The sequence below is a fragment of the Harpia harpyja genome, chromosome 1 (genome assembly GCF_026419915.1).
Source record: "Harpia harpyja isolate bHarHar1 chromosome 1, bHarHar1 primary haplotype, whole genome shotgun sequence".
NCBI lineage: Eukaryota > Metazoa > Chordata > Aves > Accipitriformes > Accipitridae > Harpia > Harpia harpyja.
Genome location: NC_068940.1, coordinates 99,132,282 through 99,149,329, shown reverse-complemented (window position 1 = coordinate 99,149,329; position 17,048 = coordinate 99,132,282). Strand labels below are relative to the sequence as shown.

Sequence of the window (17,048 nt, the reverse complement as noted above, 5' to 3'; positions counted from 1 at the left end):
AAAAGTACTGAGGTTTTTAATATACCTTACTCTATACCACACTGTACATATATCAGTGGGAAGAAAAATTTAACGTTGGTGCAGTGTTTAAATGTATTTGCCAGATTAATTAATCACAGGCTTTATACAGGTTTTCTTGCTTTGTATTATTGCACTCATCAGAATTAAAGTAACTTTCTTTTAGTTCCTTAGCGTTCTTAAACTTCCTTACAAAGATTTTCTGGTATGCAGTGTGGGTGTTTTTATGTTAGCACTTCTACAGCGCTAGCACAGCGGACCTTTGCTAGTACAGCCAAGAGACTGCTCATGGTCTCAGCTGAGTTACATATGGCACATGCCAGATATTGGTGCTAGAACTGATGAAGATATCTTCATTTTATTTGGGATTTGGCCAATGTTTTGAGACTTGTATGGCTTCCTGTGTTGCTGAGTTGTACTAGGTAAAATGCATTTGTTGCCTGAGTGGTGTTCCGCTCTGAAGAGTTGTGGTGTGAGATTTGTCGTTTTTGGGGTAGGGCGTAGGATGACACCAGAAGGCAGTTTCTATAACCAGTATCTGTGTATTAGAGGCAGTGACATCTTCAAGCCAGTGAGAACTCCCTGAGGTGCTGGTACAAATGTGTCTTGGAAGCCTTGGGAAATAGCGCTTCATGGTTGATCTTTATTTACCCTTCTTTTAGATGGTGTGGTGGGTTGACCTTGGCTGGATGCCAGGTGGTCACCAAACCTGCTCTGTCACTCCCCCCTTCAGCTGGACAGGGGAGAGAAAATATAATGAAAGGCTCACAGGTCGAGATAAGGACAGGGAGAGATCACTCACCAATTACTGTCACGAGCAAAAAAGACTCTACTCAGGGAAAATTTAACTTATTACCAATCAAACCAGAGTAGGGCAATGAGAAATAAAACCAAATCATAAACCACCTTCCCTCCACCCCTTCCTTCTTCCCGGGCACACTTCACTCCTGGATTCTCTACCTACCCCCCCCAGTGGCACAGACAGGGGGACGGGGAATGGGGATTGTGGTCAGTTCATCACACGTTGTCTCTGCTGCTCCTTCCTCCTCAGGGGGAGGACTCCTCACTCTTCCCCTGCTCCAGCGTGGGGCCCCTCCCATGGGAGACAGTTCTCCACGAACTTCTCCAATGTGAGTCCTTCCCATGGGCTGCAGTTCTTCATGAACTGCTCCAGCGTGGGTCCCTTCCACGGTGTGCAGTCCTTTAGGCACAGACTGCTCCAGTGTGGGTCCCCCGTGGGGTCACAGGTCCTGCCAGAAAACCTGCTTCAGCATGGGCTCCTCTCTCCATGGGTCCACAGGTCCTGCCAGGAGCCTGCTTCAGTGTGGGCTTCCCACGTTTGGGTGCATCCACCTGCTTTGACATGGGGTCCTCTCTCCCCGGGCTGCAGGTGGAGATCTGCTCCACCGTGGACCTCCCTGGGCTGCAGGGGGACAGCCTGCCTCACCATGGTCTTCCCCACGGGCTGCAGGGGAATCTCTGCTCTGGCATCTGGAGCACCTCCTCCCCCTCCTTCTTCACTGACCTTGGTCTCTCACATGTTCTCACTCCTCTCTCTGGCTGCAATTTCTGTTCTGCAGCAACTTTTTTTTTCCCCTTCTTAAATATATTATCACAGAGGTGCTACTGCTGTCGCTGATGGGCTCAGCCTTGGCCAGCAGCGGGTCGGTCTTGAAGCCGGCTGGCATTGGCTCTAGTGGACGTAGGGGAAGCTTCTAGCAGCTTCTCACAGAAGCCATCCCTGTAGTCCCCAGCTACCAAAACCTTGCCATGCAAACCCAATACAGATGGGTAACTTGGGAGAGATACAGGCAAGTTATTACAATTCATGGATTGCATTTGAAATCTGTAGCTTGTAAGCAAATGAAGTGACTGAACTTCATCTGAAGTTTGTTACTTTAAGACTGAAAATATTTTTATATGTCTCTGAATTTACTGTACTGTAAATAATTAAAAGCTTAGCAAAGGTGTCTTAGCTATATAATAATCAAATTAAGAAATACTAGAAAACTTTGAAAGTGTGTGTGTTGCTTGGTATTCTTTGTATGGCCCTAGATCCACAACAGTATTAATGCTAGTGTAGCCTTGCTCATACTTTGAAGGAGCGTAAAATTTCATCAGGTCCAGCTGAACATATTGCTTTCTAATAAAATTCTTGGAATGTGAAAAGTCACATTTTTTTAATCATAGGTTGCAATTCCCAAAGATCCTCAAGTGTGCGCATCATCTATTAACATACCAGAGACATCTCTATATTGGTCAGTTGCTATTGAGTAGGTTAGACGCAAGCTCCAGCTGAACTGGGATTCAGAACAGGGTATTTAGTCTTCCTGTGTTGCCAGCAGGATGCAATCCTTTAGATACGTTCATAGAAAGTAGGCAGGTACTAGGAATGGGATGGATGTGCAACTTGCACAGGATGTTGATGACTGGCTGCTTCTGTGAATTGCATGAATCAGGAATTTGGAACTCCATCTCCCTCTACCCAGGTGACTGCACTAGTCAGTAAGCTTGAGCTATTCTGGCACCTTTCAGGACTCTCTGTGCTGCCCTGTTGCTTCACAGCCAAAAATAGATAACTTTTTCTGACTAGGCTGACTGCAAAGGTCACGTGCCCCTTGCTGTCTGAATTCTTTCCTGACTGATTTAAGAATTTCTTGTTCGGATACCTTCCTCCCTTCCGTATTTAGTTAGGGGTGCTGCTTTGTCATCCCTGAAGGTTATGCATCTGATTTCTCTTCTCTGCTCTGCTCTTCTCTTATAAAAGTTTATAGCTCTCTACATATCTATCTTCTGTAATTCTTCTCATGCCTTTTATGTAGCTGAGGACTTTGCCATAAGGAGAGTTTGAGCTGGGTTTCAGGGTAACTAAACTGATCTAGCTTTGGGCTCTGCTGTAAGAGGGAGGTCTCAAGCCTGGTCGTGTACTCCTGTCAGTTGCCTTGAGTTAGTATGAGCATTCAGGGCTTCTGCTTGGTAAGCCAGAACAAAGCTGACTTCTCTGTAAGCTATGGAAACTTTTGGTTCACATAAACATATGGATGTTTGATTTGTTCATGCTCCAAAGAAGGAGTTAGAGTAGTTGATAGCATCCTGTAAACATAGTGCAATTAGGAACACAAGTAACTGTAGACTTTTGCAAGCAAACACGAAGGCCATGAAACAACTTCTTTCATCTGGAGGTTTTTTTGCTTGTTTTTTCTTCTGAGACTTTGAAGATTTTCTGTGGTTGGAGGTGGGAAATTAGCTAATGCGGGCTGGCTTCCTTGTGGCTTTGGAAAAAAACCTCTTGAATGCCTAGTTAAGGAGCCTTGCTTGTGTATTTGGAGACAAATTGTTTTTTAAATTTGGGGTTGGAAGAAGATTTTTGTCATGCCATTTTGGTTAGGACAGTTGAGTATTTTTGCTTTTCGTTTTGCAGGAAGGTATATGGTTTGCTTCTTTGAAAGTTTTAGGCATTTTCACCATGCAGATTTCTACTAGCCTTAAAATTACTGATTTTTTTTCTTTTTTTTTAATCAGCCATTTTTCTTTTTTGTTATAAGTTGATGGTCAGCTGTTTTCTATTTTGCTATAAGTTGATGGTGGTTGCTTTCCTGAGTGAGTATTTTCAATATTTTTTTCCTGGAAAGATTGGAGACAGAGGTCTCTTCTAGTTTGTGACTGTTGGGTTGGGGTTTTGGGTGTTGTTTTTTTTTGTTTGGTTGGTTTTTTTTGTCTTACTGGAAGTTGAGCAAAAATCCAAGTATTTTTAAGGGGCTAAATATTAGCTGACGCTGTTTCATGGTTTTGGATGTTTTGCTTAAGCTGGACAAAAAAAAGCTGCAGATTAATTTTCTTCATGTAAATATTGCTAAAACCTTTTTGCACACAGGAGAAAAGTTCCTGTGATACCTAAATTTTAGCAGTGCAGTTTTATGGTAACTTTGTGGTAACTAGCAATAGAAACAATGATCAATCGGAGATGAACTCTTACTGTCATCCAAATGTTTAAGAGGAGGAGAATATAAACAGTTTGTTTTCTTTAGAGAGCTGCTGGCTTGTCTTAATTCCAGACTTTATATTAGTGGCAAGAAAAAACTGAACAATAACACACTCAAAAAAGATAGAATATGCAAGCCCCAGACATTTCTTTCAAACAAATAATTCCTCTGTTCTTGGAGGAGTTGCTTTTTAGGGTCTGAGTAATCTGTTAAGAGCTGGTCATGTTGCCTCAGCACTCACTTTTGGTCCCAACTTCAGGCTTCTTAGGGTATATTGGTATATGTATTGAGTCTGAACTTACAACACTGCAGCACTGTTTTTAAAGAAACACCTAAAGTGTTTAAAGAAATATATGTTGAAATCAATATGACTACCAGTGTGTACAGAGTTCTCCAGGAAAAGATGTGATTTATTTTTTGCACCTAAGTTGCTTTTCCTACCTGCTTATTCTAGCTAGAAGCTTGAGTTTTGAATTTTCCCTTTAAGATATCTGCCTAAATTGAGAGGAGTGCTAATGCAAGTCTTGTATTTAAGAAAAAAAGGAGAATATGGAAAAAACAGTTAGTATGGTACATACTCTTATGTGTTGTGGCTTCCTGCTCTTAGCTCACTGGTTTTAGGGTAGTATGTCTTATTAGGAGGGGCTCTGACCTCTAGCCTTAAGCTTGACTCATACTAGTTTCTCCCCCCCAATTTCTTTCTGTAAACTATGTGTTCCATATATGCTATTACTCATAAGGATTGGCTACAGGATTTGATAACATCCTTAACACGTGCTAACCTTGCTCCTCACTTGTGGATTCGTAGAGTTGTTATTCTGATCGTTGTTTGGGAAACAGCAAAACTAGTGAGGCTAGTTGATAGCAAATAGTGTGGGATGTTTTTGGTAATCTATATGTTTACATATTGAACCCTGCCATTACTATATTAGTACTGGCATTCTTAATGTTCATTTTAATGCATGTCTCCCAACTTCCCTTGGTGTTGGTCACAGTATTAACTATATCCTTACTATTTTCTTAAGTGTGGAGGTTTCTTCAAAGGGCAAAGTTAATTAGAGATCTGTTTGCCTGCTACACTTTAATTTTGTGTTTGTGGCACTGTATGGTTAACTAGATTGCTAAAACCACTCAAGTTTTAAAAAGGCGTAGCTCCTGTAATACATTTGCTTCTGTAAGTGGTTTGGTGGGGGGAGGCAGTGTGGCAGGGTATCTCTTAAACTGGTTTTGCCATTTGAGGAAATGTGTGTGTAATGACATCCCTAATTAAGCTTTGACCTACAACAGCAACGTATTGTGAAGATGTACCAATTTATTGTAAAAGGAAGTCTCTCTTTAATGTTTATATCCCAGGATTTTGAAAGATACATGTAATACTAGTACAATAAATTAATTTCAGAATATTTCATTGGGCTATATCATGCTTGATTCTTTCAGCATTTATGTGAAAGAACGTGAAAACGAGACTGCCTGGGCTGAAATGAAAAACACTGAATGACTTGGGGACGGGGGGGGGAGTGATTTCAATGAATTTTTGTTCTTGATGCACAGGGTAAGAAAATGTGACTAATACATTGCTGTATTGTTATGTTCTAAGTATATTTGGGTGACTTTGCCTGCAACACGTTGATAACTCACTAAAAAGGTCAGTGTTGCCTTGTTGAATTGTCAGAGTGGAGACTTAGAGTGGTGGGGAGAAGCTGCCTTTGCATGAGGAGATGATATGTTCTTGAAATTTTTAGAAAGGTTCTTTAATCTTAGTGGCCATTTAATTGAAGTAATGGTTAGTATAATTGTTCCTTGTAACTATTCTCTAATATTGACAAGAAACTGTCAATATTTAAATTAGGTAGGGCAAATGCTTTTTCTTTTAACTTGTAGGTTTCTTAGGACTCTTGTGAAAACTTTATTCTCTTATTCTAAGAAACACAAGGTGCCTCTGTACTTGAGTTGGTTGGTTAACCTTGCAGTTTGAGCAATCTTGCCTGGCGATGTCCTTTATGTTCGTAAACATAAAGGAAGTAAATGGAACTCGGTAGCTTTGGCAATATGTGAATTTTCTGTCAAGGTTTGAGTACAAGAAAGGCTTATTGGAAACTATAGGTGGAATTTTAGATTTCTAAGACCTGCACATACATTGCTTTCTTTGAAGGCAGCAGTATCTCAGTGTAAGTAGTGTTCTGAACAGGAGATGTGAAAGATGTGGCCCTTTGTTTATGCTCATATGTGCTTAAGACCTGACATGGGTGTCAGAGATGATATAAAGTGAACGTGATACATGGTTTCTTTTGCATTCAGAGTTATTAATGTATGTATCAAAATGGTGACATACTGTACATACTCTTCATAATATACTGATTAAATCTAGCTTTTCAGTCTAATTTTTTTCAGGAACCTGCTGTTTACCTATGTCTCTGTGCACTGTGTTTCAGTGGGATTAAAGAACATAAACAGAAATCAGAATCAAAGTAATTGTTTGATCTGTCAACCTAAAATAAAGCATGGGGTTTGGAACATTCAGATTTCTAAAAACAAGCAGCTCTCTCAGATCAGGTTTGGTAATGGAAGATACTAGGGTCCTACCTGACTTTTATGAATTAGCATTACTAAACTAGCTTCATTTACAAGTTCTTGTTGTTACAGGACTTGAAAGGCGCAGCTGTTGTTAACAAGACAACTACTGAAACATGGTGGATTACTATGAAGTTCTGGGAGTGCAAAAGCATGCCTCAGCAGAAGATATTAAAAAAGCGTAAGTATCACTGGTTTTATATATATATATATATATATATAAAAAAATATGTATTTTAAGGAACAAATATAATCACGTGGTTTCTGGATTATCACTTCGTTGTTAATACTGGGATGAGTAGTAGTCATCTGAGGTGATGCCTTTGCTAACAGAGACATATTCAGTGTTCTGAAGTAAAAGCATTTGCTCATTTTTATGAAATTGGGAAAAGAATCCTGAGTACTGCTAAAGTGAAAATGCCATCAGTCAGTGTTTTTTGATCGCTGTTAAATACATTTTTGTCCAAGTGTGCCTCCAAACTTGATATGGTACAGGCAGTGACAGCCCCTTCTTCTGTGGCTGAATTGCAGTAACTAGTCTTCCCCTCCGTTTGCAGAGGTGCTTTTTCAAAGCTATTAATGAGTATTTGGCATACTGCTTTTTTGGATACTAGCTTTTTCTTAACATGAGGTCTTGTTTCTGTGCCTAGATTTTGATGGACTGAACATCTGTTATTATTTAAAAACCCCCACTGTTTAAATTAGGAGTCTTCAAAGGAATTAAATACAGTTCTTTGTTTAGATTTACTGTTTATGTACTGTTTTAAGATGGATGTTTGTAACATTTTCAAAAGATACCATTTACTTTTCAACAAATATTTGGGAGGAAACATTTCTGTAGTATGTATTTCTAGTATATCAAAAGTGCTTGATAATAAATTGCAGTTTCAAGTGACCTGGAAATACTGTGTTTCTCTCTTGCCTTCTCCTAGGTGCCTGAGCTTTGTTAGTCAAATTGCACTAGTGTGTGGAAGTTTATGTTTTTTTCCTCCCCTTGTTCTTTTGCAAATTCCTCCACATACTGCTTTGTCAACTGAAATGTTTGAACTGTGATCTTGTATGACTCTGTAAAATACTCCAACCTAAGTGCAAGCTTAGCTTTGCCCCTTTAAATAGTTATGAACACTTTGCCTAAAATATTTCATTTGAGGCTAGGAATTGTGTGCAGGTGTAGCAGGCAAAGTCGTCACTGATGTTAGGATGCTGCCACAGTTTGGTATCACGGTACTCTTGGAGCTTTATCGGTTTTGTCTGTAGTAGACAAGTACTCTTGATGCTTCCCATGGTTGGTTGTAGTATTGAATAATTGTGGAGCTCTAAGCAGCAGCCCATAGCAGAAATGTTATGGAATGTTTTGCTTAGACCTGCCAGATGTTGATCAACAGAAATGCACAGGAATAATCTCAAAATAACTAAAGAACCCCAAATCCACTTTTTTTCTTTTTTTTAAACCAAATCTGAGTAGATGGTTCTTTGTGTACCTGCAGAATCTGTTGGTACTGGTCTAGATGCAAGATACAAAGCACGGGGGAATTTCAAAGTGCTTTAATCCTTGATAATTTGTTTGAAACATTTTGTTTATCTGTACAGCATATTCCTTCATTTCAGAGTAAAATATCCTTTGTTTTCGTTCCATTTAGGTACCGTAAATTGGCATTAAAATGGCACCCTGATAAAAATCCAGACAATAAAGAAGAGGCAGAACGGCAATTTAAACAAGTAGCTGAGGCCTATGAAGTTTTGTCAGATGGTAGGTATTTTAAAAGGGCTCTTGAACTACAGGTCTCTAGTCTGGGTATCAGACTGAAAATGCTGATGTATGATGCTTTAAAGGGATATTGTAACTTTGGTTTGCTATTCAACTCAAGTACTTCTTTTTCAAAAGAAAGGAGAGAAAAAGAAGCTTGCAGATAAGGCAAAATAAGCAGAAATTTTGAAACAAAAAATTCAGGATCTCTCTAGATGAGTAACCAAAGCAGTTTCCTTCTAGAAATTGAAATCCTATGTTTGCCAGGCTCTCTTCAGAAATTTCTGAAGAGATATTTGTGAATACCAAGGTTCATTTTATCTTAGGAGGTAAAGCCAATGTTACTGTCTGTATAGGGGAATTACTGTGTTTATCCAATAAAAATCAGGCTAGACAAACTCTGAAGTATCTACTGCTGTGCCCACCACTTCTAGTTCTTGTAACAGTAAACTAGTCTTGACAAAGCCCAAGCATACTGTAAACCTTGCTGAAAATTTGGATTGTGTTTGGGTGAATTCTGTAAATTCAGTCAACTGTGATACTGAGGAGAGTGTTTATTTAGAATTGTTCTGAAGCAGTTGCTTAGCCTGACCCATGTGGTGCAGGAATTCAGCTTATAGTTCACCTGTATCTTTTTGCTTGAAAAGTATCATTAACTTTTGCTAGTGTTCTGGCAAAAGCAGTCTGCATCATAACAAAGTGATTTAAGCTACTTTGATTATTTTCTCCTGTAATTGACTGCAGCTGTTTGTGCTATTTCTGAAGTGTCCTTGATTTCACCTGAGACCAATGAGCATGGGAAAGCTATATTTAAAGCACTAGCAGCATCTAGATTACCTTTCAGAATCTGGCCTGGTTTATCAAGCTGCAGTCTTGTACACCCTGTTTCTTTGGTTGGTTTTGATACTTAATTGACATGGGAGAAACAGAACTTAATTTATGGGCAGTTCATTGTATACTTGTCTCCTGGAGTAATTTAACCTTAAGCAAATTTTTTGAGCAAGATAAAAATAGGATACTGGTCTGGTTGTTATACAGATCTTTAAATTCTTTGGAAACAGTATACTGCAAGAATTTTAGAACATCTTCTAAAAATGCTGCCTGTTTTTGGATCTAGACCAAATCCTAAGTTACTGGTGTCTTAAAAAATCATTTGTGCAGCAGGGATATCTGAATCCTGAGCCCCGTGGTTGAGAGGCAATCAACTGTTCTGCAGACTTAATGAAATTTTCTGACACCATTACAGGCTTAAATGAAGACAGATTTTTGGCAGAAGAATAGTTTTGTAAGGGGGTTACATAAGCAAAAAATACTGAAATTGGGTGATCATAGAACACACTTCCCTTGTGGTTTCAAGAATGTTATATTTTTCAAGATGAACTTCAGGCTTTGTGAGCCCTCAGATCTTCCTCACTGTTTCCTGCTCCTTCTGACAGTTTGTCTGCCTTACTGCTTTGGTCTTTTTACATTGGTGGGTAGGTTAACCTCCTTTCTTTAAAAATTGCTTTCTAGAAATGCAATACGGGTAACGTACCAAGTGTTGCTGGGGGTGTGTGTGTAAACCTATTGCAAGCTTCCATTATTTGGAGGTGATGACCAGTATATAAAATTTTAATTCCTGTTAGAAGTATTTTACTTTTCAGCAGCTGTTTGAGGTAACTGCATGTTCTTTTCAGTGATGCTATTTAAATTTCAAAAACATCTTTCACTGAAGAGATTCCAGTGGGAATAACATGTTAATATTAAGAGCCTAAATTCAGATGCTCTGACTGGTTTTTAGCTGGTGCTTCCACACCAGTGCAAGCAAAATAAGCTATCTGCCTCTTTAAGCTCTTCAGGTTCCCTTCCAGTAACAGCAGCACAGTCTGATCTTATGTAGTAATATAGAGTTAATTTTTCTCCCCTTTGCCATGGATACTGGAAGGCTGGTCTGCAATGAAATTAAGAAAGAGCCATTTAATGCCTTCTAAAATAATAGAGAGCAAGCAGTTTGAGTCAAATCCTTTCATGCCATTTTTTTAATATCACTTCATTCCCCTTTATTAAACTGGAAGTGGTTATAATTGATTTGAGGGGTTTTGCAGTCACTCATACAAACACTGTCCTTTGGTTCTCATAACTGTCACAATGGGCTTGGTCTTGTGCAGTAAAAGGAAAAGAGGCAATGGTCAAGGTTTGCAACAAGGGCAATTCCAGTTGGATAGAAGGAAGAGAATGCTTACAATGAGAATGCTTGAGCACTGGGACTGTTTTCCAGAGAGAATGCGGCATCTTCTTTTCTTGGAGATTGATGAGATCAGGGCTTTCTCCAGGCAAGTTTTGACCAACTTTGAGATTAGACTTGTTTGGAGGAGAAGGTAGAATTCCAGAGGTCCTTTACAACCTAAAGCTTTCCATGGTACCTATGTAAAGATGAAGACTGCAGTATTCTTTTTAAAGGCAAACGCCCTTGTGAATTCTGTCCTTATACCAGAATTTTTTCTGACACAACAGGACCAGAGCTTCTACAACTAAATGGTAGTCTTCTTTCTAAACCTAAACAGCTTTAGCAATCCTCATTAAAAATGTTCACCAGTTACATGCCAGAACTTTCTTAAATAACGTAGCTTTGAGAAGATGTTTAGCTGAGAATACCAGTTAAGTCTTTTTGTTTTTTTCTAAATTCTATATGCCTATTTACTGACATGGTGTATAACTTCTCCTTGTAGCTAAAAAACGTGACATCTATGACAGATATGGAAAAGAAGGCTTAATAAACGGAGGTGGAGGTATGTTGACAACTAGCAGTTCTTTGCTTTCTCTATTCTGGTGGAAAGACATTTTCTACAGCTTTCTTTTTAAGACAGGAATCTGGAAATGCCTATACTAAGGCCTAAAATGTAATCATCTGAAAATTTGAATTATAATTGTTCTTACAATTTTTCTAGCTGTTGTAAAAGGTATTACTGATATCTGGAAACAGAGAAAGGAGAACTAATTATAGAAAGTATTGTGTGTACTTAACTTGAGTGACACCTGAAAGGGAAGGAGAAATTTTAGAAATGTGTTTATATTTTTAAATTATTCAAATACCATATAGGCCTGAACTTTCTTGTTAGTAGGAATGTGTGAGGGTAACTGAAATTTAACTTCTTTTTGCAGGTGGAAACCATCATGATAATCCATTTGAATTTGGATTTACATTCCGTAACCCAGAAGATGTCTTCAGGGAGTTTTTTGGTGGAAGGGACCCCTTTTCATTTGACTTCTTTGGTAAGTAATCCACTGGTGTTAGTTATGTCTATCTAAAGCGTGGCTAAAACTTTACTCTTACAAAACAAACAGAGCTAATGCACCTTTATTAGAAATAGCTCTGAAAGCTGAAGGTAAACAATTGGTATTTTGTATTATATTTAAAATGTTTGTTTCCTAGCTGTTTCTTCTTGGTCGATTTGATAGTACAAAACAGATATGGCTTGCCAATTCATGTTTTGTTGGAAGGCCTGGTTTGAAAAACCCATAAAATCGTGGATACTATGTCTCTATACATTGGGGAACTACCATTCAACAGAAAAAGTATACACTGGAATTTGTGCTTGAGAATTTGACCAGGTGAACTTAGTCTATTGAATTTGATCTCTTTTAATCTGTAAATATTTAATGTAGTTTTGAGAGCTTCTGAACTGGACAGGTTAACTGTAACTTTTAACAGCGTAGCTCTTGGTGTGAACTTGTATCATGGCAGGAATGATTTTCTTGTATCAAAGTAAGAACAGCTGCATACATAATCTAGCCACTCTCCCAAATTCATGTCACATGTGTGCTTGGGGGTTAGAGTCCCTAAAGGCTCAGATAACTTCAATAGTTCTTGAAGCCTGGATGCTTCATTTAGTTAAAGGAAGCAATATGTGATAAAGTTGTCAAAGTAATCTTTTTACCATAGTGCTGATGGTCTATTGGCTTGTGATGTTGCTTGCTCTAGTATATTGAAGGTCTTTTCAGAGGCGCTGGAGTTCTTACTCAGTCTCTCTGTGTATGTTCTACTGCGTAAAATGCTGACCTATAAAGCGGAACAGATTCTGTTTTCAGTATTTAGTTAAAGAAAGTAAAACCTCCCATATTGAAAACTGCAAGAAGTGTACTTGAAAAACAAAGTTCTCTTCCTATTCAGTGCCTTGATATTGATGAATCTCTATAATAATGTATGTAGGTGTTTTAATATTTTTAAAGGTAATTTTTTATCTGCTGGCAGCATTAAGGGGCTAATTCAGCTCAGATTTTAATTATATCTTTCTCTAGTTTGCTATTCAGGGATCATCAGTTGTTGGATGAATCTAATGAAGGGTTGGAAAAGGGGTTGAAGGGTTAGAGGTTGAATTCAGTAGAATGTTAGTTGATGAATTAGGTAAGTAGCTAGAGGAAGAATCTGGTAGAGGATAAGTAGCAGAACTTGAACAATTAGATCCAGTGGGAAATCAGCAGAAGTAGTAAAGGACAGATTGGAGGAAGCATCTAGCAAAATACTGATGAGTGAAATGGGGACTGAACTGGGAAGATGCAACTTTTTCACTGCCCATAGTAGAAGAAGAATCTTAAGGAATACTACACGAGAATTTCAGTTTAGATGAGATGAGTGAGTGATCTCAGTGCTGGTTAGGCCACATCTGGAGTAGTGTCCAGTTCTGGGTTCTCCAGTACAAGAAACAGAGTTACTGGGTAGAGTCCAGTGAAGGGCCACTAAGACAATTAAGGGGCTGCAGCTCCTCTCACATGAGGAAAAAGCTGAGAGAATTGCTGGAATTGTTCAGTATAGAGAAAGCTCAGGGTGAGGCTCTCATCAATGTACATGGGAAGGTGTAAAGAAGGTGGAGCTAGGCTATTGTCAGTGGTGCCCAGTGACAGGACAAGAGGCAATGGGCGCAAATGGAAGCACAGGAGGTTCTGCCTGAACTTAAGGTAACACTTTTCTCCTGTGAGAGTGACTGAGCATTGGAGCAGGTTGCCCAGAGAGGTTGTGGAATCTCCATGTTTGGAGATTAGAAGCTGTCTGGACATGATCCTGGGCAACCCGCTCTAGGTGCCCCTGCTTGAGCAGGGGATTGGACCAGAGGACCCTGCCAACCTCAACCATTCTGTGATCGAGTAGTAGAAAACCTAGAAAAATCTGAGCAAGATGTTTAGTAGGAAGCTAGTGAGGAGGAGCTGGGAGACACCGTGTAGCTCTCTTGTTTATTTTTTAATCTAAGATACTTTAAATAGAATAGTTCTCAATCAAATATCTTTATAGTAAATTGTATAGGTAAGGCATGTTCTAGCTACTGGGAGGCTGACATAGGCTCTGTTTGATTTTGATTGTATTTACTTCATCAGCACTAGCAAAAGGTTTTAACTTGCTGTCTCTAAAAATGTCAGTGTTCATGACTAAGCTTAAAGCTGTGAGAGAAGCGAAGTTCTGCATGTTAAATAGTCATGGGCTTAAGAAGAACCTGAGGACTTACCTTTCAGATTCCTTAGAAGGAAGGCTGTACAACATAGTGCATAGAGCTATCTAGCTTATCAAATGGAGGTACCACTACTGCCAAAGTTTTCCTGGGATATTGCAGCTACTTTAGCCTCTCCTGTAGAGGAGCAAGGATAATCTTACCCTGTGGAAACAGTGGACGTCACCAGTGCAGAGGTATGTCGTTATCGAGGCATGCTTCCAAAAACATTCTCCCCCCTGCTTAACACCCGAATTTATTTATTTATTCAAAAGTGGGTTATCTAGTTCATGTATTGATAACTGTCATTGTCAGCTTTGAGTAATGCAGCACAGGCTCTGCTTCTTGCAGAGTAAGGTTCTGGCACTGTCAGCACTGTTATGTATACTCCAGTTGATGAAAACTAATTGTTTCAAAGCTGCCTCCAATTTATGTGGATAATTGCAGTGTAATTGACCAGAGTCCTAAAACCAGTGTTAGGCTTTGGATTCTGAGTAAAAAAAGCTCGTGTAATTTTTCTCATCAGAAGGCTTTAAAATGAGCACCTCTTATTTTTTCGAAATTTTTTTGGCTTTAAGATGCTTAAGACATTCTCTAATATGGGCAAGTGTAACCCAAAAACAATTTTTCCACAGCTTTCTGTAAAAAGTGTTTGCAACGATCTGTGCATTTACGTGAATGTTTAAGGTACTACAACATGAAAATACAGGTGCTTTCAGCTGAGTGTAGTGCATTTAATAATGCCAAAAGCAAGCAGTAGAATTGTCTGTATTATATGAATATTTGTATTGGTAAACTAGAGCTCTTGTAGATTCTGCTGTGTTGAAACACTGGTGGGACAGCTTCTGTCCTGAAGAATAAGGGAATTTATCTTCTAAAAATGAGGAGTTTTCAACTTGTTGATGAATTTTCTGTGGAACTAGTGACTTTTAAAGGAGCTACTCAAGTTATAATTGGTTTTACAAGGAACTGAAAAAGGACTGAGGTCATACTTTCTAAAAATGTACACTGGTGGAATCAATGGTGAAATTGAATAAATACTTTGAAATGTTTGCACCTTTTATATAGTTTGAAGTGGCATGTAGTGAAGCCCACAATGCAGGTGGGACTCTATATCCTGATTGCCATTGAATATGTAAAGAGCAGCATTCAGATGCATAATCCATGTAAATTTATGGATGTGAAGAATTTCTAAAATTGTGGTATGAATTGAGTCTGTTAAAGTCCACTGAGCTATGTTGCACTGCTATTGCAGTTACAGAAAGTTTTCTTTATAAACAGAGGCATCTTTATTCATCTGTAGAAATGAGGAGAATGTATGAAGACTTCTGTGGTGATTTTTAACTGCTAAGTCCCTTCAGACTTTTCAAATGAAAATTCATAATACAGTTGAAGACGGCTTTGAACACTTCCAAATGGAGCAAAGTTAATGTTATGTGCTCTGTGTTGCCCTGGAATTAACTCATCCAGTCACAATTTCTCTCCACTGATTTTCAGGCAAATTCTTTGTAAAAATAAGGGTGCATGAAGGCTACTACTTTTTAAAACTTGATCTGATAATGTGACAAGCAGTTAACTCTCTTAACTTTTGAGGCGTGTGGTCTTGCTTTCTGTGTCACCTGGTTACAGCAGAATCTGCGTTTTCCTAGTGAGCTCTTCCAGTGATAGTTTTCAGTCTCTTTGACATACAGATGGTTGGTAATTCTTGTAACAGGAAGAAAAGAAAATGAAAGAAAAGGTGATGCTTCCTGTGCAGTACTACTCTTTGTATTGCAAAGTACTGCCTTGGAATAGCAACATGTGGTTAACTGGTATTCAGCACTCTGTACCATATACTACTTCTATTCTTCGACTGTCCTTTGACATTAGAACTGACTGTTTACTCTTAATATAGGAATTGACTTCTCATTTCAGTAAGTTTGTTTTAGACTTAAATTATATCCTGCTCATTTTATGGTGCTTGCATTGATTTGGTTTGTGTTCCATGTAGTGTTTTGTTTGTATTTTACTTGTAAACTTTTCAAGGACATTCTTCTGCATTTTAACAGTTCATAGTGAGGGAAGGATCCCAATGTTACCACTGATAATGGAGGTGTATTGATTAATTTAAAGACTGCTGCTTCAAGCATTGTGAGGAACAAAGTGATGTATTGTGGTGTAGGCAAAAATGCTTGGCTGTTGAAGAATTGACTTAGTTTTGGTTTAGAGGCTTTTCAGATTCTCACTTCAAGAATGGGTTATATGTTGGAAGGGATTATCAGTGAGGAATCATACTGAAAGATGGAGTGGATATCACAAGAGCTTAACATTACCCAACAGGCAATTCAGTAGTTCAAGCAACTCCTTAAGTAGTTAAGTCATCTTTTATATACAGTTGAGCTTTGCTTGCACATCTTGTGACATTTGACATGGTTTAGGGTGTCTGAGATGCCCAAGTAATTTCTTCATGGGCTAGAAAATACAACTTGGGACCTACAGCAGACCAGTATCCTCCAGCAGCAGTATCTAGAAGTTTGACACGATGTTTCAGGGCATTTCAAACAGCTTTAGATGCCTGTATGTCTAGTTAAATGAATCCTACAAGGAACCATGCTTTTCTCTGTGTTAGAATGTGTTAATAATGTGACGTGATAAATTGCTCCAGATGGATGCCCTCTCTAGACTTTGATGTCAGAGAGAAGTCTGTTTGTGGAGTCTCTTTCAACATAGATTATAATCTTGACGGTTTTGCCATAGTTCCTAAACACTTCAGTATTCTCAGTGTACCTTCTGAGATGGTATTTTATAAATGTCTTAAATGTTTTTCTTAGTTTGTGAAGTAGAATTTACGATGTATTTTAATCTAAATTTAATACCAGATGATGCATATAAAACATATACATTCTGTGGAGTTTTCCCTTGAGAATTCTGGTTACCTGGTTTATGTGGTATTTAAAAAATCTATGCTCTTGGAAACCAAAGGGAAAACTAAACTTAACACCTTTATATGGCTAGCTAGATACAAATGTTTGTCACAGAGAATATTAACTAGCTAGTTATATGGTATGTTGTTTGGTTCCATCAAACAAGAGAATTACTGCAGATCGACTGCTGTAATATCGATTACATAAAATGAAGCATGAGTGTTCTGGAAAAATATACTGAGTTACTTTAAGCATCCAGGCTAAACAGTCTTCACCTGACAAGAAAGAGGAAAATCTTATGTGCAGTAATCATTCCAAACTCTATTTTACATGGTCTGTGTTTTAGGATGTTGTTTAGGAATGGGAT

At 38.5% G+C, this 17,048-nt stretch overlaps 1 protein-coding gene across 5 annotated transcripts in view; it reads left to right on the top strand.

Moving 5' to 3' along the window:
- Positions 1-17,048, top strand: part of DNAJB6 (DnaJ heat shock protein family (Hsp40) member B6) — a 91,989-nt gene that overhangs the window by 4,569 nt on the left and 70,372 nt on the right. For all 5 annotated transcript variants that reach the window (XM_052806729.1, XM_052806722.1, XM_052806714.1 and 2 more), the window contains exons 2-5: positions 6,645-6,753; positions 8,213-8,322; positions 11,028-11,087; positions 11,461-11,571. In XM_052806729.1, the coding sequence (XP_052662689.1) occupies positions 6,689-6,753; positions 8,213-8,322; positions 11,028-11,087; positions 11,461-11,571 (346 nt within the window). In that variant the 5' untranslated portion in view covers positions 6,645-6,688. The remainder of the gene's footprint in view (positions 1-6,644; positions 6,754-8,212; positions 8,323-11,027; positions 11,088-11,460; positions 11,572-17,048) is intronic.